General features: G+C 49.6%; 1 protein-coding gene across 2 annotated transcripts in view; it reads left to right on the forward strand.

Annotated features, from left to right (window-relative positions):
* LOC138566219 (uncharacterized) overlaps window positions 1-26,290 on the forward strand; it is a 306,108-nt gene that overhangs the window by 221,112 nt on the left and 58,706 nt on the right. For both annotated transcript variants that reach the window (XM_069643275.1, XM_069643274.1), the window contains exon 2: window positions 16,414-16,538. In XM_069643275.1, the coding sequence (XP_069499376.1) occupies window positions 16,461-16,538 (78 nt within the window). In that variant the 5' untranslated portion in view covers window positions 16,414-16,460. The remainder of the gene's footprint in view (window positions 1-16,413; window positions 16,539-26,290) is intronic.

A 26,290-nucleotide genomic window follows, 5' to 3' on the forward strand; every position in this document is an offset into this window, starting at 1 on the left:
CCCAACGCAATGCAGAATTTTCGGTACAATTACCGTCGGTGGTATTGCCACTCTGTAATTGCAGCGAATATCGGGAATTTTCCCGTGCATTTACCCCCAGTTCAGAGCTGGGGGTAAATGCAGCCAAATCTGTGATTTGGTGGACCGTTACCTGCGCCGGTAATAGGGTTATCGCCGCATTTAATGGATACCGCCGAACTCGTGATGAGGCCGTATATCTCTCTTCTAAATAAATACCACTGAACTCACTCAAACAACTGTGCGGATATTTATCCCTCTCTACAAGCTAAGGGCGAGTTATCCGGGACCCTGTTCTTCATCAAAACATACCTGTTTCCGCACACATAACCCCGACCCTCCACCTCCCCCTGCCACCGCCTGTCTGTTCTAATCTTCCGATCCTATCCTGAAAAAATGTTGTGACTACCCGCCTTCTCAACCTTTGAACCTTGTAAGGTGCTCCGAGACCCTATGGGTAGGGCTAGCGTTGAACAAAAATTCCAAATAAATAAATAAATAAATAAATAAATGCATAATACATAATCTGCCCGTTCACCTAAAATAATTGGGTTATAGGCTCTCTGGGGCCTTCAGAGGGCATTCAAGGATTCCTCCATGCCATCTCTCTGCTCTCCCGAATCAGGTTTGACCAGTGACACCATGTTGTTACAACAACATTGATCCAGTCCTGATTTTGTAGCCAAAGGTGGTTTGCATGCTGGGACTTGCGGCTATGCTTTTTCCATGATGGCTATGGGCCTCGATGTTCCAGTATGCAAAGTGACACTGATGGGGGAGTCAGAGATCCCTGATAAGCTCTTCTGTTCACTTGAGGCCTGAAACATTGCAGAACAGAAATAACGAGAGGGGGAGTGGGGGGTGGGGGGGGCAAGTTTCCAAAATCAATTTGCAGGACACTTTATACGCGCATGCTCATAGATAGGGTTTGCGATGATTTGTTCAAAAATGACTTTAGGGGCGCAGTGTTGCCTCGTACACCCACAAAGTGAAGGGATTTTTGTGCATAATTTTGTAGAAGCTTTTCAACACAGTGTACGGGTTTGTTGCATGCAGGTGGCCACTGGCGTGATGATGACTGCACATTGACACAAGTATTTTTTTTTAAAGTCAAATGCATTGTTCAAGTTATTTATTAATATCATAGTCTTGATGTGTTCCAGCACAGACCCATGACTCAATCTCTAACTCCTCTCTGGACACACACGGTGCCTATTCATTGTATCTTATATAACAAGCATTGGCTTTTGTGTAGGCATGCCAAAATGGTACTACCAGGACATAATATAGCAACAGCTTGCAACGCGTGTGAGAAGCTGGGCATAGAATGGCAGTGCCTATCTAGTACCCAGTCATTAGCTAAATCTGTTTTAGCTTGTTTGTTGGTTTTAGCAGGATTTCAATGCTATGAACAGTTGCAAAGACACACATATTACCTATGAATCAAATGGCTGAAGGCACACTCGGTTAAGATAATTGTTTTACAACAGGATCTTATTTACACCTTCAATTAAGCCATTAACTCTCGGATGACTGCTTACAGATGACAATGGGAACACCAATAATGGCACAATGTAATGTTACTGAACAATACAGGCAGCTCAAAAAGATCGCAGGCAGGTGTGATGTGGGCAGGGAGAGTCGGTTAATGGTTGGGAATGACCAGAGTGATTGGGATTGCCATGGGTGATGAGTAAGTCGACAAAAAGTCAAGAAAGGCCCATAAAATGTGTCCCGCCTGCAGCCCATCTCCTTCCTATCTGTACTCATATGCCAGTAGTTTTGGTTTAAGGTGGCATCAAGGCGCCACATGATATCCAAACTAAAAAGACATCATAAGTCTTTAATACCGGAAATACTGCAGTTGGTATCGCGTTGCAATAGGTTCATTGTGCTGCTCACCAACTCACCGGTCAACAATTGCAGTGATTACTGACATTTTGCACAAAAAGTGGAAATCAAAAGTATGTAAAACGCAAATAGTCTCCAATGTACAGAATGCACAGTCAAAAAGTTAGAAAATTGCAATTTCAAGTAAAAAGAAAACGAAGCATCACTTTTAGCATGTTGCAGTCTTTGAAATAGGCAAAATGTGCATGCAGACAACTAACTAGTGCACTTCCAACAACACAAGACATGTGGCTCAGATTACTGAGGAGAACGAGAGAGTGTGGGGTGCCTGTCCTAGAAGCAGTGGGGCCTAGCTGTCGAGTCTTGGGCTGGAGGGGATAGAGCTGAACCAAGGGAAGCCGCCTGAAGAGGCAGAGATGGGCTTGAGTCCAAGGCAGGGCCCGGCACACATTCAGAGAGTGAGGGAGGCCGGTGAAGATGAGGGTCAGTCAGTAGGCAGCCAGCACGGCCCCATCAGATGGGGTGCCACGGGGGGCTAAGCCCCTTTTTCTGCAGGGCGCTGCTGCCCCTGTTGGAGTCCTTCTGTTCTACAGTTCTTGACTCCTGACACGCTTAGTGGACCTAAGTAGTCCTGAAGCGAACCAGGGCCCCGGCTCTTGCGGGTGGAGACCCACTAACATCCATCTTTTTCCTGTCGCACCCATGTTGCTTGCGGGATGCTACACTCACCCTCTAAAAATGCCCCTGTCCTGCAAGATATGGGAGGGTCAGCCATCCTGGACTTGTCAAGGAAAGTGGCCCTTGTTATTGCAGTGGACTTGGTGTGGCATCGAAACTTCGCGCCCTATGCACGTGCCTAATGGGTAACCGGGCACTGCGGGAACATCCACGTTTGTAGGTGGCTGACAGAACGCAGTGACTGCATGCAGCCCCAAAAGTAGAGGTTGCTTCACACCTGCAACAAGGGGGCCTTCCAATTGAAGGAGGACACCTTTTAGTTTTTGCTTGAAAATGTCTAGGTTGGTGATGGACCTGATCACAAGGGGCAGTGCATTCCAATGGCGGGGGGAGGGCGGGTAGGGATGGTTGGCACCAGAAACAGGAGGGGACACAGGATTCTTTCAAACTGGTGACATTGTGGTGGGTTTGTGGTAGGCGCGGGCAGGGAAGGGTGCAGCGGGAGAATGTCTCGGATACATAGAGGAGCAAGTCCATGCATGACCTTTACCACTGAGGTCAGGACGTTGGCATGCAAACAGTGGTGAGTTCTCCAAGGGCGTGTGCCCCTCACCTGCCCCCCCACCCATATGTGAATGACTTGGTGTGCAAGGGCCACTTTAAGAGAAGCTCTTTGTTTTCTTATCCTAATCCTTCCTTATTTTCAAGTGGCCTGTTTGCAGTGTGCTTGCAAATAATTCACACCAGTCACCCAGGGTGAAAGGGAGTGGTTCCAGCAGTGCGAGCGGAACAGAGGGAGTGGTTCCTGCAGTGCGAGCGGGGCAAAGGGAGTCGCTCCTGCAGTGCGAGCGGGGCAGAGGGAGTGGTTCCTGCAGTGCGAGCGGGGCAGAGGGAGTGGCTCCTGCAGTGCGAGCAGGGCAGAGGGAGTGGTTCCAGCAGTGCGAGCGTGACAGAGGGAGTGGTTCCAGCAGTGCGAGCGGGGCAGAGGGAGTCGTTCCTGCAGTGCGAGTGGGGCAGAGGGAGTGGTTCCTGCAGTGCGAGCGGGGCAGAGGGAGTGTTTCCTGCAGTGCTCATGTGGCAGAGGGAGTGGCCCCTGCAGTGCAAGCGGGGCAGAGGGAGTGGTTCCAACAGTGCGAGTGCGACAGAGGAAGTGGTTCCAGCAGTGCGAGCGTGAAAGAGGGAGCGGTTCCAGCAGAGCAAGCGGGGCAGAGGGAGTGGTTCCTGCGGTGCGAGCGGGGCAGAGGGAGTGGTTCCTGCAATGCAAGAAGGGCAGAGAGAGTGGTTCCTGCAGTGCGAGAGGGGCAGAGGGAGTGGTTCCTGCAGTGCGAGCAGGGCAGAGGGAGTGGTTCCTGCAGTGCTAGCAGGGCAGAGAGAGTGGTTCCTGAAGGGCTCCCGTGGTAGAGGGAGTGGTTCCTGCAGTGCGAGTGTGACAGAGGGAGTGGTTCCTGCAGTGCGAGTGGGGCAGAGGGAGTGGTTCCTGCGGTGCGAGTGGGGCAGAGGGAGTGGTTCCTGCAGTGTGAGCAGAGCAGAGGGTGTGATTCCTGCAGAGCAAGCGGGGCAGAGGGAGTGGTTCCTGCAGTGCGAGCGGGGCAGAGGGAGTGGTTCCTCCAATGCAAGAAGGGCAGAGAGAGTGGTTCCTGCAGTGCGAGAGGGGCAGAGGGAGTGGTTCCTGCAGTGCGAGCGGGGCAGAGGGAGTGGTTCCTGCAGTGCGAGCAGGGCAGAGGGAGTGGTTCCTGAAGTGCTCCCGTGGTAGGGGGAGTGGTTCCTGCAGTGCGAGTTTGGCAGAGGGAGTGGTTCCTGCAGTGCGAGCGGGGCAGAGGGAGTGGTTCCTGCGGTGCGAGTGGGGCAGAGGGAGTGGTTCCTGCAGTGTGAGTAGAGCAGAGGGAGTGATTCCTGCAGTGCTAGTGGGGCAGAGGGAGTGGTTTCTGAAGTGCGAGCGGGGCAGAGGGAGTCGTTCCTGCAGTGCGAGTGGGGCAGAGGGAGTGGTTCCTGCAGTGCGAGCAGGGCAGGGGGAGTGTTTCCTTCAGTGCTCTTGTGGCAGAGGCAGTGGCGCCTGCAGTGCGAGCGGGGCAGAGGGAGTGGTTCCAGCAGTGCGAGTGTGAAAGAGGGAGTGGTTCCAGCAGAGCAAGCGGGGCAGAGGGAGTGGTTCCTGCAGTGCGAGCGGGGCAGAGGGAGTGGTTCCTGCAATGCAAGAAGGGCAGAGAGAGTGGTTCCTGCAGTGCGAGAGGGGCAGAGGGAGTGGTTCCTGCAGTGCGAGCGGGGTAGAGGGAGTGGTTCCTGCAGTGCAAGCGGGGCAGAGGGAGTGGTTCCTGAAGTGCTCCCGTGGTAGGGGGAGTGGTTCCTGCAGTGCGAGTGTGGCAGAGGGAGTGGTTCCTGCAGTGCGAGCGGGGCAGAGGGAGTGGTTCCTGCGGTGCGAGTGTGGCAGAGGGAGTGGTTCCTGCAGTGCGAGCGGGGCAGAGGGAGTGGTTCCTGCAATGCAAGAAGGGCAGAGAGAGTGGTTCCTGCAGTGCGAGAGGGGCAGAGGGAGTGGTTCCTGCGGTGCGAGTGTGGCAGAGGGAGTGGTTCCTGCAGTGCGAGCGGGGCAGAGGGAGTGGTTCCTGCAGTGCGAGCGGGGCAGAGGGAGTGGTTCCTGGGGTGCGAATGGGGCAGAGGGAGTGGTTCCTGCAGTACTAGTGGGGCAGAGGTTTTTTGTTTTTTTATGTTTCACCCCTGAAATATGTGGGGGTGGGGCCTTAAACAAGTAATTATCAATAGTAGTCATCAAGGGGGCTCACACCCCGGCACACTCCATACCTGCATATTTGGGGCAAGGATGCCCCAGGAAGCTAGTTGGGATCAATCCATTATTTGACAAATATCTAGTTTATTGACGGGGCAAATGTGTGGATGGGAGTCCCCCAAAGGTCTATGCACTTTGGTTCCTCAATCGGCTGCTGTCGGGAAAGACGTATTTATTTAAAATTACTACATAAGATAATCATTTGAGGAACTGATCAATGCATCGTTTTGGGCGAGCATGGAGGGCGAGGTATCGATCATAACCCCCGGCGTGTGCAGCTCATCCTTGGATTTAATGCATATGTTAGAAATAGAAAAAGAAGACTACTGTTTTTCAATGGAAGCTTCTAGTCGCAAGAATTTGGTTGATTCAGGCTTCACCAATTATTTCCCATCCAAGTATCAATGCTTCCAAAGAGGGTCTGGATGCGAGTGACGCTGGTCTGCACGCGTCCCTTTAAGCTGAATCATACTTGTGTATTATCTCAATAGTTGTGAAATGACACACCTTCCCAAGTCAGCAAATCATGCACAGGCTTCCTGTAAATACTAGGATCCGATTCATGGAAATGTGTGCCGCAATCCCGCAGGACAATGTGCGAGCCTGTGTGCAGAAAGAAAAATGCGCGCCCCGCGTATTCATGGAATTTACAGCGGAAAGTAACCGTATTCTCAAGACGCACACGTTAACGCTCCTGACACGCCCACAGGCAAAGCATAAACAGCCAGAACAGCTACTTTTGCGTGCTCCCCCGGCCGCGAATACACGCACCCTTCAAACAGTGCGTGGGGTCCTTCGTAAGCAGCCCTGCATCTCAGGGACCCTGCACAGGGTCCCCCGTAACTGTATCCAGCACCCTACAACATGCGTATAAAAAATCTTAACTCAGTAATAACTTGGGAAATCTGCGTGCAAACCCCCGCAAACCGTTCCTGCACCCCGCTAAACTGCGTACACGCACCCCTAAGTTAGATCAGAACCCCGGTTGAGTACACGCACCATGAACTCCGACATGCAAACCCCACCACTGTGTTGCGAATCCTACGTACAAGTGTACTTACGGCTGTCTTCGGGTGGCGGATAGTATGTAGGACTTGCCCTGCCCTCCATGAATATGTTTCGTGCCGCACAAGTGTGGGCATGCGAGGGGCTGTCTGCAGACCCTCCCTCGGAACGCCCACATTTTCGCAAGTTCATCCCCATTTCTAGTGTTCTGAGACCTGCCGAGCCTGTGCGAACTCCACGCAAGTCCAGGAAAGTACCGTGCACTTGCTTCCATGAATCGACAAAGGGGGATATGCATGCAGTTTGTCATGAAAGTATCCCTTTTTTCACGCAAATAATTCCATGTATCGGAGATGTGCATGAACCTTGCAGGGCTCCCCTCCACACAAGTGTAGAAGGGTTCAAAAGAGATGAAGATCCAGCATGTGGACTGTACGATTTAGAGTCACGGCCGGTCAGAGACTTAAGCCTCACCAGCAAGAGATTGACACTGTGTCGAAAGTAGCAGCCGATAGATCCAGGAGCACAGGTGCGCTAGATCTGTCAACTTCCACAAGCCGGAGGAGATAATCCCTTGCATTGCGGTGTCTGGTTTCAACACCTCTTAAAGGGCGAAAGCTGGACTGTTTCTCCAAAAGTAATTTATCTAGGCCATATTCAGGAATGTTGGGGCTGGAAGCACATACACATTTAGAGCCCCACCCATTTAGGGCCCTGCTAAAACCAAAGGAATTAAGGAGTCTGAAAATCTGACCCACCCCCAGATCTCGTCATTGTGATCAAAACCCAAAGCTTGATATTCTGCCTGTAAGAAACTCATGGTGGCAACAGTAAAGACAGACACTAGTGATCACAGTTCAAGGGTGATTATTAAACTGTTTCTGCAGGTTAAAAAAAGCCTATTCTAAACCTAAATCTAAGAAGGGAGCAAGCTATGACCATCAAATGAAAAATAAGGCAGCCCTAATGGTGTTGTGTCAAATAAAAGGGCCTATACTAAGAAAACCTTTTGCCAATCCTTACAACTAATACAAAAAGGGTGTGGGATAGTTTTCAAGAAAAGAAAGAAGTGTTCACAAACAATATGTCAGGAGGCAGTAGCCTGGGTCTCCCTTCTGCAGGTTTTGAGCACGGGGCAAGGCGGGATCTTGGAGCATAGTTCACTCTCGAGCTTGCCCAGCAGGAGACGACAGATCCACTTTCAGCTACCAGGGCTGTCAATGGCCAAGTCTCGTTTCTCCTCAAAGTCTCTTGCCTTCGAGGACCTGATGTAGTCACGATAACAAAATAAAGTTCCTTTAACAAATTATAGTTTGTATTCTTCTGACACTTAGGATGAGGATTTCTCACCCCTGGGTCCCCCTCTTCTTGGCGCAGACCCTTCTCAATTCTCAGCCTCCCTCCAACAGGTTCACTATGGTTTTTCTCGTTCACGATTCTTAATATCTTTATAAACAGTTCCAGTGGACATCCCTCTGCCGGGTTCACTTTTGTCAACACACTGGGGGTCATTACGAGGTTGGAGGTAGCCATGGCGCTATTAGCGCCATGGCTACCCCCTTACCGCATTCCGGGTCCGTGTTCCCGGAATAGGGACTTACCGGGTCATTCCGACCTTGGAGGACCCGGTAAGTCCCCATTCCGGGAACCATTCCCCATTCCCATTTGAGCCCCCGTAGGGCTCAATGGGAATGGGGATGGAGCTAATAATGGGCCCGCTATTATCGGGCCCGTTATTAGCTCTGAAGTCCCTTAACGGGTCCCTTCTATAACGCCTGGTAAAACCAGGCATTAAGGAAGGGACCCGCTAAGGGACCTCGTAGTAGGGCGGTAAGGGATTACCGGCACCGGTGCCCTTACCGGTGCCGGTAATCCCTTACCGCCGACCTCGTAATGACCCCCACTGTTTCTTGGGACTTTAGACTTTGCCCCCTTTTTGTCAGCCTCCCTCCGCCGGGTTCACTCTAGCCAACTTCCCATTTGTTTTCAACGTCTGCGGGATTCTTCCCTTGCTTTCTCACGAGACAGGATTCACTTTCCTTACTTTCTGGACAGTTCTTAGGTCAAAGGCCTTTGACTGTACAGGGATTTTGCTTGACCTCCTGTATGACCGCTTTGACCTATCTTGTCGGCTCTCCTACACCCTTCTGGTATCTGTAGTTTCATTCGGACAGGGCTTCACGAGAGTTTCTCGGAGCAGCACCCACGTGGAGCCAGTTCCTTTCTGTAGCTGGTCTCCCCTTTACAATTCTATAGTTCTTTGAACTTCTCTCACTTTGCCACTTTCATTCACCACTTTCATTCACCACAGCCCAGTTCTTATCGGCTCTGTGTTCGACTCACTGGCTGTCATGAACCGCTTGGCTTTCCTTGTAACTGGAGTCAAGGTTGCTACAACGGTAGTAGGAGTTTCCCTCGCTCCTGCTTATCATCGTTGACACGCTGGGTGTACCGTTGACCTCTGCTGCAACACACTTGTGCTAGTGTCCTCGGTTTTACAATTCCTTCTGCAGAGGTTTCGCGGGTCTGCATCGAAAAGGGCAAGGTTGTGTCTCTTCTTGTTAGCCTCTCGATTTTCGCCGCCTTTCTCCTCCTCTTGAGCCGTCGTTGTAGATTAGCTGTCTCGTTGTGCGTTCTGCTTTGCTCATACTGTGCTCTCTTGCTCTACCTTTTATCCCTGTGGGGAAGGGAAAGAGCCGTCAGGTGTGTGTGATTCTGATCAATTGCCTGACTTTGCCTGACGCTTGTATTGGGACATGTCAGGTAAACGGCTCTGGTGTTAGTCCGTTCTCTTGCGTGTTGTACGAAAGTGTTGATATCGGAAGGGGGGGGGGTAGTGGTTTTGAATGTCCGATGTGGTAGGATGAGGAAAAGGTGTTGAAAGAAGGGGGATACTGCATCCCACCCGTCAGTGTCCCACTTCCACTCCATGAGGACCCTACATCTAGGTGATCCGCCCTCACTGGTCCACCCCCAGGAACTGGATACAATAGCGATGGCCGTGTCCTGGCCACCTGGATGACAGATCCCCAGGGACTAGCTAGTGAGACACCTTAAGGTTTCTCACATCTGGCATCGACACAGGCGCCTGCACAGCAACCTTTGCCAATTTCTTTTCTACCAATTTTGCTTCCTCCACCTGACGCCTTTGGGCTGTTTCCCTTTCCTGCTCCTGGGACGACCTTCCAAGCATCTCAGCCTTATACCACCCCCCATCCTGGAGTTCAGAGAGGAATTTAATATTCTGCCCTTCCTACTTTCCACTATTGCCCCTGTCCCCCACTGCACCGTTTAACTTTACTTGTGCACCTCTACATGTTTTAATCCAGTGCTCCCTTTCTACCAGCGTGGCTCACACTTTAGAAATCCCTACACATGCATGCATACTGTATGTGCGTAATATCTGCACTACCAAAGGACCACTGGAGCCGCAATTAAGTTCACAAGTAAGTGCCAACATTAAGTTTATTTCATTATTTATTTTATTGTGCATTTGTAAGGTGTTTATACATCAAGTAAATTGTGTTTCAATGTCATGTAGGACCCACTGGTGCACAACGCCAAGGTGACTCTGCCCCCTGGTCACTGGTGGAACACCAGGGAGTGGGACATTCCACATAAACTCACATTCTACACGCAACCTCACACAATCTCGCATCACACTCACAGGCCTCCGCACATGCAGTCAGAGACAGTGGAAACCAGACACCACAATATCATTTTACGATAACATTTGAAAACTTGGCATAGGGGTACCATGGGAACACAAAGGGCGTCATTTATTTTACATGAAGTGCTAGTTGCATGCAAGCAGCTCTACAGATAATGATAATGATAATGGGTCTCATTACACGGTAGGCACTGCCTTGGTGGAAAGGGGAATTACCGCCTCATTCCAAGGTTGGCGGGGCGGTAATTCCCCCTTCCACCATTGCCCTTCCCCATTCCCATTTTTGCCCCATAGGGCATAATGGGAAAGGGGAAGGTGCTAATTACCGCACCGCAAATTGCGGTACCATAATTAGCTCCCTGGGTCCCTTTTGGGGTTGGTTTTTAACGCCTGCAAAAAGCAGGCGTTAAATTCCCCAACCCGCAAAGGGACCTCGTAGTAAGGCGGTAAGGATTTACCGGTACCGGTAAAATACCGGTACCGGTAAACCCTTACTGCCTACCGTGTAATGAGGCCCAATGATGTGTTATTTATATAGCGCCTTAATCCAAAGCTAAGCAAAGATAAGATTTTGAAGTGGGAGTAAAACTCCCTATTTTTTTAATTTTGGTTTTTAAGCGAGTAAAAATGTTTAACTGGAAAACGGAAATGTTTTTGTAATTTTTATTTTTTTGCAGCTAGTTAATTCATGCCCATTAAACAGACACTCCAGGATATTGTGTCATGAAGTGGCACATTTTTCAGCACAAAACTTTATTTATTGCAGCATTTTTGCAGCACATTTTTTATTGACTGGAGGGTGTAAGATTGGCACATTGCAAGAAAGAAGCAGTGTCCAAGGCTACAAGAGAGCCAGGGTGTCATTGATGTTAATTCCCCTTTTGTATCAATTTCAAATGAAGAGTCCCAGATATCTCTGGCGTGGCAGAGCAGTGTTTGTTTTGGCTATGTGTGCATGCCTATTGACAGTATTGTGATCGTTATCATTTGTAATGCTGACAATATCCCCCCTCTGTGTTTTTCAAACCCCACCCACACATCTCTCTCACCAACACACCTCACATGTCTCACAAATTCCCCATCACAACTTGCGTTCCAGACCCTCTCACTCTGTCATACGCATACTCATGTGCTCTGTCAAACTGCCAAGTCACAATTTGCACTCGCCAGTAGCTGCCACACTCCAAATCATACTCGCAACTCACACCGTACGCTCCCCAATTCCTCCCATTGTATACAGTGCTTCATTCTTTCATGCTACTTCTTGCACTCTTTCTCTCATTCTATCACACTTTCCCTTCATTCTTTCTCCCAATCTGCAGCTCACTTCCTCTTTCTGGCCAATCGCTCCCTCTCTGCTTTTTGGCTCACTGCTCCCCCTGAACTCACGCTCACCTCTAGTTTCTGTACCTCTGCTCCCTCTCTGATTTCTGGCCCATTGCTTCCTCTCTGCTCTCATGCCCACCGCTTCCCCCGCTGACTCACTGCTCTGCCTCTGCTTCTTGCCTACCACTCCACATCTCACGCATCAGCCCCCCCCCTCCTGTCCCTCTCATATTGTCACCATTTTAAAATAAAATTAAAAAGTAGTTTCAGGACCAGATCCTCAAAAAATGGGGCATCTAAAGAAAGAGCAGAGGATATGCTATTTTTAGATAACCCATTTTTAAAAAAAGAGCAGGTCACCTTATTCTCAAAGGTGACCTGCGCATTTTCACAGCTGTGGCACAAATGATGTGCTGGCCACTGGCCAGCCACTTTTTGTGTCGGAAGCGCTCTCCCAATAATGTCCTACAGGTCGCAGCGCATTCTTCGTGACAGGTTTAAGGGGCCTGCCCCTGTAAAATGCGACCCAAAAACTGCATTTCTATCCTATTCGAGGAACAGAAATGCAAGTGAGATAACAGCGGTTAATAACATTGCCGTCACAAAAGAAAAAAAGTAGGACCGGGTCAGGAGGACCCTCTCATGCAGTGGCACCGCCGTGTTGCTATTCAAAGTAGTTGCATAGATACCCTACAATTTCTGCACATTCAAAAGCGTATCTTGTTAGTAAATTTGAGATGCGCTTTTAAATGTGCAAAGACAGACCCTAATTTACGCAAAGGGGTGAAAAAGGCCACCTGAATTGGCGCATTCAGATGCCATAGTGGAGTGGGCTGCTCTTCTTTTGGCGTAAGTGATGAGATGTGCTTGCCCATTCCATTTCTTGCGTCAATTTTCTTTTTTTTGGAGAACCTTGCCCTGTGTGTCTTTTTTTTTAATGGTCGTTTTTGCTAAAATATCTGATTTCACAAAACAGCCGTTTTTGCGCTTTTTTTTAAAAATACTGCTGTTTTCTCAGCATTTAGAGGGATCGCTAAATCGCTATTAGCTGGAGGGTTTGATTAAAAGACACATCTTTACCTCTACGGATTATGCAGTGATAATAGTATGTTCTTCCTGTGGCACTGCGTACTACTAGTCCAAACACATACATGGAGCTGTGTGGGGGTAGAGCGGGGGCCCAAGGTCCTAAGTGTCTGTTTCATATGTTTTGTTCAGAGTATTTTTACTCCCTATTTTGATTTTTGGGGAGTGTTTGCATATATTTAGGGAGTAAAAGTGGCTGATACACCCCTTAACTGTAGGGCTGACTGCAAGGAGCAGCCAACGTTAGCACATACCTGCTGTTGGGCGACCTAAGTGCAATTTTCATTTCTTGCAAGGCAGAGCGCAAAAGTGTAGAGTAAAACCAGGTGAAACTTTTACGCTCCGTCTTGTAAAAACGAAAATGCTGCAAACACATTATTGCTTGCAGGTAGCATTGGCAAATGGATTCCATAGGAATCTGCCTGCTTTTGGCACGTGCTAAATGGAGGCGGAATGCACAGGGATCTGTTTGTTTTACGCCAGCAGGAATAACATCACATGGTGGCGTAAAACAAATTAACTTTCAAGATGAAGGGGGAAATCACGGTTCTATGTCATTTCATCAACAGTTGTTATTTCGATGTTTTTTTAACAAATATTTTTTTTGGGTGGATTCCACCCCCAAAGCCCCATCCCCTATTGTTTTTTTAACTATTCTGGACCCCCCCCCAACCCTTATATACACTTTCCCAACCCCCCCTTATATATTTGGATGAGTTTTTTCATTACAAATTATTTGTTAAAAAAACATTAAAATAACGACTGTCAATGAAAGGACGTTGTACCGAAATCACAGCAGCTCTACTTCGGGCTCTGTCTCCACCTAAATGGCACAGGTAGACCAGAGCATTGCCCATTTAAACATGCACTGCCCCCATGCCAATTCTAAGGGGACAGCAGAGTGATGAAGAACTTCTACTCCGCTGCCCTTCTTTCCAGATATTCAAATTAAGTGTGATATGGACAATGTCCAGTATTGCCTTGTGAGCCTGAAAATCAGTCAATATCAAAAAATATAACCGGTTCTTGACCAATCATATGCCAAGAAAGAAATCACAGGGGGATCCATAATATGCATAATGACTGTTCTTCTTTTCCCACCATGAGACTTTCACAGGTCAATCACATCCCTGCGAAAGTTACATTTTGCCTGTTGCAATTAATGTTTCTGTTTAATTCCGTAAAGCAAATGGGGGAGAGCGGTAATTGTGCCTTTAAGGAACAAGAAAGAAAATAATAAACTAAACTAAACTAAGAAAAACAAATGTGGAAAACCATCAGTAATACAAGTATTACGTAATGATTCAAAAATTGTCACAGGAAATGACTGCAAATTATATTAGAGGATGTGCTCATAATGCCTTTTTCAGCAGTGCGAGAGTGTGCAATTCTAATTCATTTCTTATTTGGCATCGGGAAAGTCACTCCGCGAGTTTTGGCCAGACGTAGGAGTAGCTTACTCCAGGCGTAAATTACGCGAGTTTTGGCCAGACGTAGGAGTAGCTTACTCCAGGCGTAAATTACGCGAGTTTTGGCCAGACGTAGGAGTAGCTTACTCCAGGCGTAAATTACGCGAGTTTTGGCCAGACGTAGGAGTAGCTTACTCCAGGCGTAAATTACGCGAGTTTTGGCCAGACGTAGGAGTAGCTTACTCCAGGCGTAAATTACGCGAGTTTTGGCCAGACGTAGGAGTAGCTTACTCCAGGCGTAAATTACGCGAGTTTTGGCCAGACGTAGGAGTAGCTTACTCCAGGCGTAAATTATGCGAGTTTTGGCCAGACGTAGGAGTAGCTTACTCCAGGCGTAAATTACGCGAGTTTTGGCCAGACGTAGGAGTAGCTTACTCCAGGCGTAAATTACGCGAGTTTTGGCCAGACGTAGGAGTAGCTTACTCCAGGCGTAAATTACACCAAAAACGGGCTTCTGTGTGAAGCATCTCCTAGGAAAGCAGTAGGCCTAATGATAATTGAGAATCAACTACACCTGCATGTGATTGTGATGTGTTATGTTATATGACATATGTATAGTGCCTATTACCATTGGTATGGCCTCAAAGCGCTGTGGGTTGAACATCCATGGATAACCGAGATGTGGGATGTGGAAGAGGATTCTAGAATGCATGTGTGCTTTTTTAGTCAGCACAGAGGCAGGTAGGGGTGGCTAAATCCCTGATAGCGTCCCATGGAGATCTAACTAGTGGCTGGCTGGGTGCTGTGATGGACTGTCAGGAGGGTGGCTGACTATGGGCCGAGCTTGATTGAATTGTGGGATTCAGCTGCATTCTATTGGCAGCGGTGATATGTGTTGTCAAGTCGAGTAGTGATTGTTGCAGATGCATCCAGGTGGCGGGCTGTGCCCCGGCAGGGACACAGCTATGTTCATTTCTGGTGGAGTGCTAGACGTACCAGTGAATCAAGGCTGATATCTATTTACCATGAGGTTATGCAGCTCGTATCATAAGGTCAGACTGGAGTCCTTTCCGTGGGGCCTGGGTGCGACTAGGCTGTCTCCTTGGGTGACTCATCCGGGGCCCCTGCCTTCCTGCCTGAGGTGATAGTTCATCCAGAAGGTGGACTAGGTCAGTCAGATGTAGACGGAAAGAGCCAGCTCTTGGGAGTCTTCCGGAAAACAAGGTGATGCTCTGTGCTGGCTGCGGATGTTACATGGAATGGAGTTCCAGACAGTGGGTGCTTGGACTGAGAAAGAAGATCCCCCTATTCTGGTCGATTTTGCGACTGGGATGACGAGGGGGAGGGCTGTGCCGGATCCCAGGCTTGTGGTGGGCCTGTAGGGTGTGAGTTTTTGTTGCAGAGATTCTGGTTCTGTGTTGTGGAGTGATGGGTGGGTGATGCACATTGCCTTGAAAGTGGATCGTTGCCTGATCGGCAGTCAGCGAAGGACACTGAGGGCGGGTGTGATGTGTTCTTTAAGGCCTAGGGCAAGAAGGAGCCTTGCTGCAGTGTTGTGTACCCCAGTTGGAGCTTCCTAAATTGTGATGCGGGGGCCCGGAGCTATAGGGTGTTAGCATAGTCTAAGTGTGAGAGACAGTGCTTTATGTGTGAGGAGGAATCGAGGGGGAATCACAGGGCGGGCCTATGTACTTGACAAGGAGGGTGGTAGTAGACCGAGACAAGAGGTGGCATGTTTTTTTAAGGGATGAAAAGGAGAGGCATGCACATTGCTAGCCTAGGTTTTGCTGCACCTGCCTCTCCTTTTGGCTCTTAATCTGCGGCGCCAACCCATGCAGCAGTCCTTCAGCTGTTGTGAAAGGGCTGCCTGTAGGTGTCGGCAACGCAGATTCAAAAACAAAGGAGAGGAGGGTGCATCAAAATTAATGCTAGTAATGTGCTCACCTCTCCCAGTGACCCTTGTAATAGTTCTGTGAGAGAGGCAGGTGCTTTGCTAGCACTCATTTGCTGCACCTGCCTCTCACTTTGTTTTTTACTTTGTGTCATTAGTGGGTGGAGCCCCAGTGGAGTCTGGCTAAGGGGATGCCTTTTGGAGACTACCAGGGCTCTGCTCCAGCTAGCTGCAGCCCACTTAAAGCCCTGCGACAATAGCTTTGATTAAAGAGCTTTCATGGGTCGTGAGACATTATGCATGATTATATGGTTCCCTCTCATACTCAGCTCTCAATGGGGGTTCACTGTATCAGGTCGGTGGGAGATTCTGGCCCATTGCTAGAACTTTTTTTGATGCACCTGTCTCTCCCTTTGTCTTGTAATTTGTGGCACCACCCCCTTCCGAAAACCCTTTCACTGTGCACTGTGAAAGGGCTGCCTGCAGCGGCCGGCACTAGTGGGAGGAGCCCCAGGCAGTGCTGTGGCCCAGGTGTACATTTTGGAAACTGACAGGACTCTGATCCGACTAGCTCCTGCCCACTTAAAGCCCTGTGACAAGAGCTTAGATTAGAGAGCTCTTATGAGCCCTGCGACATTGTACATTATTATATGTTTTCCCTCCCTCCTACCCATTTCTCATTGTGGGTTCACTGTATCAGACAGGTTTCATGAGAGAGAGCCATAGTGGACGCCACACGTGGACATCATGGATGAAACCACGGACAGCAGCATGACAGGGGAAGACATGACTGGTGACGGCTCAGCTGCGGAGGCAGAATTGGAGGTACTGTACTGTAATATTACTTATTTCCAGAACAATGGCGGGTAACATTATAGTGAAGTTAGAAGATGCCAAGCCAGGCCAGCAACTCTGATAGTCCGATAGGGATTAGGGAACGTCCCCTTGTTGTCGACTGACTGTGCCCCATTCCTGGTGGCCTTTCAGAGATCCCGGACTTCTTGGCAATAATTCCATGTCCTTATGTCCCAGGCTGTCGCCGCCCCAGAAAAGGACTTTATGGAGTGTGAGGTTTACAGACAGAGCATCCCCCATTCATGCGGAAAGCAGATAGGGGCATCTAAATGATGGGGTAGCACCCTATATTCATAGCTTCTGGCTGTACATTGGAGAGACACAGCATGATTTCACAGAAGTGCCCACGGCAGGAACGAACGAGAAAGAAGATGGAGGTGGAGCGTCTGTGCTGCTGGAATGGGAGTTCTCACCTTGAGTTGTGGCCTGGTGGCATTCGTGTATTTAATGCTTTTCATTGTTGCATTTGATGTATTGGACTCTGCAGCCAGGGGAGTTGCTAGGTCTGGAAAAGACCCGGGGCTACGCTACTGTCGGAACTGTTGGGACTGGGGGCTAGCTAGTCTTTTGGCTGTAGCTCCTGAGATTCTATCCGGTGCTACAACAAAAACATCAGGGACTATAGCCCCCTTAGCCACCCCCCCCCCCGTAGCTTCGCCCCTGTCTGTAGCATTTGCTAGCTATGCCTTGTTCTGATGCAGTAAAGTGTGTCTGTCTTTGCAATGCTTACACAATTGCTTTGGTGCAAACATGTATAGAAACGGTGCACATCTGGAGAACCACTTTTGGTCTGATGTTAATTACTATTGGTTCAAAACGTCACTCGCTGATGTAAAGTGTATGTAATGCGTGTATGTTTTGTGCACTGGACTTTGCGTATTCATTTAACAATGATTTCATGGTACAGATGAGACACACTCTTCATCTTATAACAATCTGTCGTGCCCGCTGACGAGCAGAACGGCTATCATTGGAGAAAGTATTAGGAAAAGTGCATCCCAGATTCACAAAGGGTTATGTTTTGATCCTTGGCAGTTTGCAAGTCTTTCCTTTATGCCTGCTCTAAAACTGCCTCTTCATTGGCCGGCTCTTTGATGCCATGTTCTCTTTTCTATGGACTGCTGACTGATCGTAGCCATCAGGCCAGAGGAAGAACACCTCCCAGCCAACCCCCAGCACACACCTGCTGAAAATGGGAGAGTTAACCAAGGCCTAAAGCAGTGGTCTTCACACTTTTTTTAGGCCTGCCCCCCCTCCCTGAGCAAAATACGGGAAGTCAGGCCCCCCCAAAAATGCCAAATGGACAGTAAATTCAAATGTCTGTGAACTATTGCACGCTGTCACAGTGCCCTACTCCCGGTATAGTACATGGGCTCCCTCACCTGCTCCCATCACAGTCTCTGGGCTCCTTCAACCCACTCCTTCCCAGTACCTGGGCTCTTCCCCACCCCACCACAGACCCTAGGCTCTCCCCACCTGGCTCCCACCACTATCCCTTGGCTCCCGCTCATCCTGCTACCAACACAGTCCCTGGGCTCCCCCACCCTGCTCCCAGCAGTCTCAGGGCCATTGGCGGCTGGTGATTTTTTTTTAATGAAGGGGCATACATATTGCCTCTAGATATGCCATAGCGACTGAGCATAGCAGGCGAGCCCGAATCAATCAAGGGGGGGGGTCGGTGTCTTGTCCCTGGGAATTTTTGTTTAAATAATAGGCAAACTGTTGCATTTTAGAGCATACTTTAAAATAAATTGGGTCAAAAGCCAAACAGTTTGCAATTGCCACTCTGGGGGGCAAGGGGGGCAAGCATGATATTTTTAGTTCACATGGATGCAAGATCAGGGACGTCATGTAGGAGTCGCCAGAGGTTTCCCCTGCTACCCCCAATTGTTATTTTTTTAACTGTCTTTTTTCCCAATGCAAGCTCCTGGGCTGTGGCCAGCGCCATGTGGCTCTTTGCTTCTTGGGTGGCTGGATTTCTTGTTCAGGCTTCTGAAATAGAAAAAGAAAAAAGAACGAGCGTTCCGCAAGTCTAACACTTTCAGCAGCGACCCTAAATAAGAAAGAAGAGGAATACCAAATAATGTGTCTTTCTGGAATTCTATACAATAATTGCTAGACTCATTAAACCTGTATTTCAGGCACACTTCAGGGGGTGAGTCACTGATTTAGTCTGTTCTTAAACACCTCAACTCAGCCTTTCATCCTTCTGAGGTCGGTCAGTGAGTACCAACACTGGTTGGGTAATATTATATTCATAGGTTTTCTAGATATAGTGCTTAAACGTAAGTGCTTTATAATAACACATCATTATCATTGGGCCATGGACTGCTTGCATTCACAGTAATTTGATAATATGGGCTTATACACACTGATATTAATGATACATAAGGTGATCCATTCTTGTATGATATGCATATCACATTACAGCAGAGGTCTTCAAACTGTGGGGCGCGCCACCCAAGGGGGGCGCGGCCGCATCCCAGGGGGGGCGCCAGAGCCCAGCATAAAATGTTAAAAAAAAAAATCTTTTTTTTTTTTAGATTGGAGGAAATGGGAAGGGGCAGCTCACATGGCCAGACTAGACCATAAAACGGTCTTAGGCACCAATGAAAAAATGGCCAACAGTTGCAAATGGATATTCAGTCCTTTAGTCACATACTGTTTGAATAGTACCCATGGGGTTGTTTTTTGTTCAAATGTAAACAAACTGTGACATTTAAAGAATATTTATTCAGCAACAATGGTCAAAACTACTAGCTGCATAGTGAAGAATTTCCTCAAACTGGCCCACATTGGCCAAAAAAGTGGCCCATTTTGACTGGCCTACACTAGCATTTTGCATTTTTGGTACGGTCTTCCCTGCCGGCTCATCCATAATGGGTGAGGGGGCGTCCACCCACTTGCCACCTCACCCATTATGGAGGAGCCAAGGAGCCAGCCCAGTAAAACACTGAACACTCCCTCAGCTGCTTTTTCCAGCTGAGGGAGTGCTCCTGGACTGGCTGAACTGTCAAAGGGATACACTGTTTGCCTTTGACAGTTCAGTTCCCCAGCCGCACATGCTCACTGAGCCATGCAAGGCTGGGGGTGTTTTGCTTCGCCAGCCTTGCATAGCTCATTGAAAATTCTGGCTGGGGGACTGCATGTATGTATGTGCGAGGGGGTGCTCCTGCGCCTCCTCGCACATACGGGCAGAGAAACCTGGAGTGGGGCATTTTAGCAACCACGCGCAGGCCCCTGCAGAAGGTACGTTTATGGCGATTTATTTCTTATTTTAATGTGTATGGATGTGTGTATGCTTGTGTTATGGGACTGTGGTGGGAGCAGAATGGGCAGCAGCACTGAGATAGTGGTGGGAGTAGGGTGGAGAGAACCCAGGGTCTGTACTGGGAGTATGGTGCGGTGACGGCACGCAAAAGTTCATAGCAATTTCTACATACTGTCCATCTGGCACTTTTGGGGGGGCCCGGCCTGCCCAAACTATGCTCAGTGGGGGCCCAGGCTAAAAAAGTTTGAAGACCACTGCATTACAGTGATATCGTAACCATATTTTTCGTAGTGCACTTAGAAACAATGCTATGTGAAGCTACTACCTGTTTTGTCAAGGGGTGAAAGGTCGTGTTCCATCGATTCCCGCAATATCACTTCTGGGTGGGGTCAAATTACATCACTTCCCTTCGACGCCAAGGGTCGAGTGATGTCACTTCCACTACCCCTGGCATTTTGGTGAAGTGACGTCCCTGTGCAAGTTTGGAAAGGAAATTAACCTCCATGAAAAAGTTGCCTTGGTAAGGCGCTCAATTTCATGACATCCTAAGCGTATGGTTAGCAGGCATGGCCCCACTCAGGGTAATCCATGGCTTGCCCCTACCAATTCCTGACCAATAAGATGGTGGGAAAATCATCCCATATCATGCACAATTACTTGCAGACTACCTCTCTAAATTACACTTCATAGAAAATACACACACACATTGCATCACTCCTGAAACCCCCCAACCCATGAGTGTATCTCAGTGACACGGCAACTTCTTTTGTTTCACAAGATTGCCATTACTCGGGGTGCATTTGTATGGGGTCCCATTACACTCTCAGATCAAGAACTCAAAATGGCACCTAACAAGAGTGCTGTAGTCTGAGCCGAGTGTGCACTGCAACCCCCAAATCGCCTTTCTGAAACAGCAACCCCATGGGCAGCAGCAGCCAGCAGCCAGCCATTGGTCTTGCACCCCAATACTAGACAGTAAAAGATGGCCCCCAGTAATTTCTTCTCTTCAGAACACAGCTAGGTTAAGTATACAACTTATCCTCCACCAACCTGTCACCAAACCTGAAAATGTTTAGGTGCTGTCCTTGCACGGATGGTGGTGGGGCTTCGCATGCCAGGGCTCAAGTCGAGGGCCCACTTTTTTGAGTGGGCAGACACCGTCCGCCAGTTATTTTAGAGGCCGCGGTCGCAGCTGAAGCACTTCCCCACTGCACCATATAACCCGATGAAATAGGCCAAACAACTAAAGGTGTCACAATTTGGGACTGCATGTTCCAGGGAACACATTGGCATTAGACACCTTTTAACATGTTCAAACATTATTAGAAGAAAATATCCTCCCTTGTTTTTGTGTGTGTGTTGATTTTATGAAAAGCAAATGCAATTCGTCCTGTGCAATTTGTTTGGTTATGCAAAGCCAATCGAATGGACTTTGCATATTTCACCTTGATATGTTCTTTTCTGGTGACCTGGCATCTTATTGCATATGCTAATGCGTCCCCTGACTTTTATTTTTAGGAATTGACCCCTGCATGATGTATGTCTATGAAGGGACCCAAGACATGCCAAGTTTCTCGACTAGCTAGGAGGGATATTTTGCTCCAGAAAGCGAGAGACAGGAATTTCCCTATATGATTGCATTGGGATTTAAATTATTTTAGACGGGACCGAGTGCTGGAGTTTGTATCCCTCAGCTGGAGACTCCTGCAAGTTGCGGCAGACTTGGGGCATGTATGGCTTGAACCACTGGACTGATGTGCCGGTCCCTTTTCCAGGCCCCCTCTGCGCGCCTCATTGATTTCTCTTCAGGAGAGGCCAGGGTTGAACCCCCACTCTCAATGGGGAGTGCACCGGCGTGCACAGTCCTCCACTCATTCGCGCACCCTCCCGGTTGCTTAGAACATTTGTGGAAAGTTCCTCGTCCTTCCTCGCTTTCACCTCACCGCGCCTGCACCACACTCTGGGGCAGCTCCTTGATGACTCCCGGCACTCTCCTTTCAGGACCAAAGCAACGGGTTCCCTTCTACAACAACACTCCCTCCGCTTACAGGGGCTAGCACTAGATCTCCAGTCCTATGCCCCCCCCCCAATTCATCGAATTCACCGCTCCCAGTCATCATACTTGCCACCCTACTGATTTGGGCTGTAGGCTACTATATTTTACGCAGACGGCATCAGGGCCTTTCAACTTTTTCAGTTAAAGGGGCCATGAACCTCACGGATGCCCCCAGCAACTGCCCCATGTTGCCATTTAGTAGTCTTATTAACACAGCAATATATTTCTCTCTATATTACTTTTGTTCTGAGGCTTGCCTTACAAGCTGAATCTGTGCAAGCCCTTGTGGCTGTCTCTTCGCTTGGGTGTACAGAAGTGTTATAACCTTATTGTGTTATCACACCGGTTCCTCGCAGCAGGCAGTTGCTGACATAGAAGGATTTATAGCTTTTCAGTTCCTTGCTGCCTGGCCATATCGTGATAATCAGTGGCTTTAACCTCCAGAGTATTTCTTTGTTATTTCATTGGGTAAAATTGATGTGACATCATTTCCTGTGATGTCATCATTATGCTACTTACTGTTTTTGAAATGTTAAGATTGCTACTGATTTTTTATCATAGAGAGTTGGCATGTTGGAGTATTGGGTGTCTGACCTTCACCAGAACATGGAGGTGCTGCACACAGCGGCTTCTAAACGACTCCAAGTGCACCACCACGTTGGGTGATATAGCGTGAGCTGTGGTGCTTACCTCCTCCCGGGGCTATCCACTCTCCGCAGAGGGGAAGAAAACTACGGTGCTGGCCTTTTCTGTACTCAGAGCCAAGACTATTGACAATCACTCTGAAATGTGGGTTAGGCTTACTGCCGAAGTATCTACTAGATCTTATCTCTAATAAGACCAATAGCCGATCTCTTAGGCCTAGCTCCCAGAAGCTAATGACCATACCCAGAAGTAAGACTAAGAAGATGGAAAAAGGAGCCTTTTCTATAGCTGCCCCTACGGACAATGAGAGTCTTTTCCCCCACTGCAGCTACGGACCCTATCCCCTTCACTTGCGGAGTGCTTCAGGGATCCTGCGTCTCACCACCTTTATATCATATGTCACAAAGCCCCTTTTCAATGCTCTTGACCTTCCGGGTGTCACCTACACTAACTATGCAGATGATACTCAGATCCTCCTCCCACTTACTGGAGATTATGACAAGGATTTGGCCTTGGTGCACAGGGTATATCACATCATCTACAGCATGTATATTGTTCCTTCCTGAATAACTCCTATGTATTTTATTGCTCTTATCCGTAACTAAGCTGTAAGTTGTTTTATGAAATGCGCCCTGATACCCACGTGCCTGGTGCACAATACAAATTATAAAACAAACAAACAAACAAATTAAACGCTCTTTCTTTAGATCCTCGAGGTCAAGTACTGTTTACAAGCTTTAAGAAAAAACGAAAAACCTGGCTATTTACTTAGCTCCTGCTCCAACTTCGCCATTTTGCTTTGCTTTAGCTACGGATCTTCTCGTGTTTTATTTGTTGGTCACGTCTGCACCCTAACGCCCAAGGGTTCATGGTTGCGCTATATAAATGCTATAAAGTAAAGTAAAAGTAAAGTAAAGACCACTGGATCAGTAACAGGCATGAAGGTCTCCCTTTGGGGGCACCCCTGCCAAACTCCCCCCCCCTCCCCCCCCGCTCCAGATGACCCTTTTTTTCACTATCCTTCCTGCAGAGCAAATCATTCTCTGTTGTTATCATGGGGCTGACCAGTCCCAGTGCCAGTGCCCAGAAGCAGTCAGGCTTCCACCCGCCCCTATACCATGGTTCCTTCAGACCTTTCCATTATCAGTCCACATTCCAAGGGGTCCCCAACTCAGTCTGAACCATTAGCAGTCTCAAGATACATGTGATATAACTGTGCAGGTGCAAATACAATATGAGAATTCTCTGCAGGTGGTACCATAGAAACATCAGGATATATGGCTCATTAGAACGGGGGAGGGGGGGCTATGCTACCCGATATGGCGGATGTGCACCCAGATGCAGGGAGAAAATGCACACTAAGATATTGGGAGTGGCTGCACGCCCCTTGCACCCGCAGCCGGTTCGTCTGTTCATGGCCCTGGAACGGCATGCATGCCATGGAGTTGGGAGGCCAGGACATTAAGCTGCTGAGGTAAAAGTTCTTTCATCCAGCGCATTGAGACTATAATAATGGCAAAAGGCGCTATATAAATTATACGTTTTTTATTTATTTTTTATTAATGCTTTTGGCTAATAAAATTAAGCTTTTTGCATGTACCTCACAATGAAATATAAAAAAATGCAATATAAAAGAAAACAGCAAACTGCACTTTACATATAGAATCATCAAAATATGAAATCATCAAACAATTCATTGAGTTATTAACATAAGTATAAATCCACATTTAAATTCTTGTCGCTACACCCATTAATAACAATAATGTTTGTCCGTACCTATTATGTTGGCAATAAGCAGTGGTACCCCATAGAAAGTTAAAGTCAATGGGCATCATTACGGGTCCGGTGGCCGGTAGCCGCTGTACCCATAATTAATTAACGGCACCTGACTTCCCGGTGCCACTGGGCTATTCCAAGTCAGACGCCAGTAATTTTGTTTGTCCACATTCCCATGGAGTCCCATTGTTAACAATGCTGCCGGTGCTCCTGTGAGAACTCTGCGAGCGGGTGCCGTCCCGCCCGGCAGGTCTGACCCTGACGGGTGGGTTGGCACCCGCCCGCAGAGTTGTACTGTTCCGGTCCAGTAACAATGCTGCCGGTGCTCCTGTGAGAACTCTGCGAGCGGGTGCCGTCCCGCCCGGCAGGTCTGACCCTGACGGGTGGGTTGGCACCCGCCCGCAGTGTTGTACTGTTCCGGTCCAGTAACAACGCTGCCGGTGCTCCTGTGAGAACTCTGCGAGCGGGTGCCGTCCCGCCCGGCAGGTCTGACCCTGACGGGTGGGTTGGCACCCGCCCGCAGAGTTGTACTGTTCCGGTCCAGTAACAACGCTGCCGGTGCTCCTGTGAGAACTCTGCGAGCGGGTGCCGTCCCGCCCGGCAGGTCTGACCCTGACGGGTGGGTTGGCACCCGCCCGCAGAGTTGTACTGTTCCGGTCCAGTAACAATGCTGCCGGTGCTCCTGTGAGAACTCTGCGAGCGGGTGCCGTCCCGCCCGGCAGGTCTGACCCTGACGGGTGGGTTGGCACCCGCCCGCAGTGTTGTACTGTTCCGGTCCAGTAACAACGCTGCCGGTGCTCCTGTGAGAACTCTGCGAGCGGGTGCCGTCCCGCCCGGCAGGTCTGACCCTGACGGGTGGGTTGGCACCCGCCCGCAGAGTTGTACTGTTCCGGTCCAGTAACAACAGTGCCGGTGCTCCTGTGAGAACTCTGCGAGCGGGTGCCGTCCCGCCCGGCAGGTCTGACCCTGACGGGTGGGATGGCACCCGCCCGCAGAGTTGTACTGTTCCGGTCCAGTAACAATGCTGCCGGTGCTCCTGTGAGAACTCTGCGAGCGGGTGCCGTCCCGCCCGGCAGGTCTGACCCTGACGGGTGGGTTGGCACCCGCCCGCAGAGTTGTACTGTTCCGGTCCAGTAACAATGCTGCCGGTGCTCCTGTGAGAACTCTGCGAGCGGGTGCCGTCCCGCCCGGCAGGTCTGACCCTGACGGGTGGGTTGGCACCCGCCCGCAGTGTTGTACTGTTCCGGTCCAGTAACAACGCTGCCGGTGCTCCTGTGAGAACTCTGCGAGCGGGTGCCGTCCCGCCCGGCAGGTCTGACCCTGACGGGTGGGTTGGCACCCGCCCGCAGAGTTGTACTGTTCCGGTCCAGTAACAACAGTGCCGGTGCTCCTGTGAGAACTCTGCGAGCGGGTGCCGTCCCGCCCGGCAGGTCTGACCCTGACGGGTGGGTTGGCACCCGCCCGCAGAGTTGTACTGTTCCGGTCCAGTAACAATGCTGCCGGTGCTCCTGTGAGAACTCTGCGAGCGGGTCCCGTCCCGCCCGGCATGTCTGACCCTGACGGGTGGGTTGGCACCCGCCGCAGAGTTGTACTGTTCCGGTCCAGTAACAATGCTGCCGGTGCTCCTGTGAGAACTCTGCGAGCGGGTGCCGTCCCGCCCGGCAGGTCTGACCCTGACGGGTGGGTTGGCACCCGCCCGCAGTGTTGTACTGTTCCGGTCCAGTAACAACGCTGCCGGTGCTCCTGTGAGAACTCTGCGAGCGGGTGCCGTCCCGCCCGGCAGGTCTGACCCTGACGGGTGGGTTGGCACCCGCCCGCAGAGTTGTACTGTTCCGGTCCAGTAACAACAGTGCCGGTGCTCCCGTGAGAACTCTGCGAGCGGGTGCCGTCCCGCCCGGCAGGTCTGACCCTGACGGGTGGGTTGGCACCCGCCCGCAGAGTTGTACTGTTCCGGTCCAGTAACAACAGTGCCGG

Source organism: Ambystoma mexicanum, chromosome 2p, assembly GCF_040938575.1.
Source record: "Ambystoma mexicanum isolate Mex_15411 chromosome 2p, UKY_AmexF1_1, whole genome shotgun sequence".
Classification (NCBI taxonomy): domain Eukaryota; kingdom Metazoa; phylum Chordata; class Amphibia; order Caudata; family Ambystomatidae; genus Ambystoma; species Ambystoma mexicanum.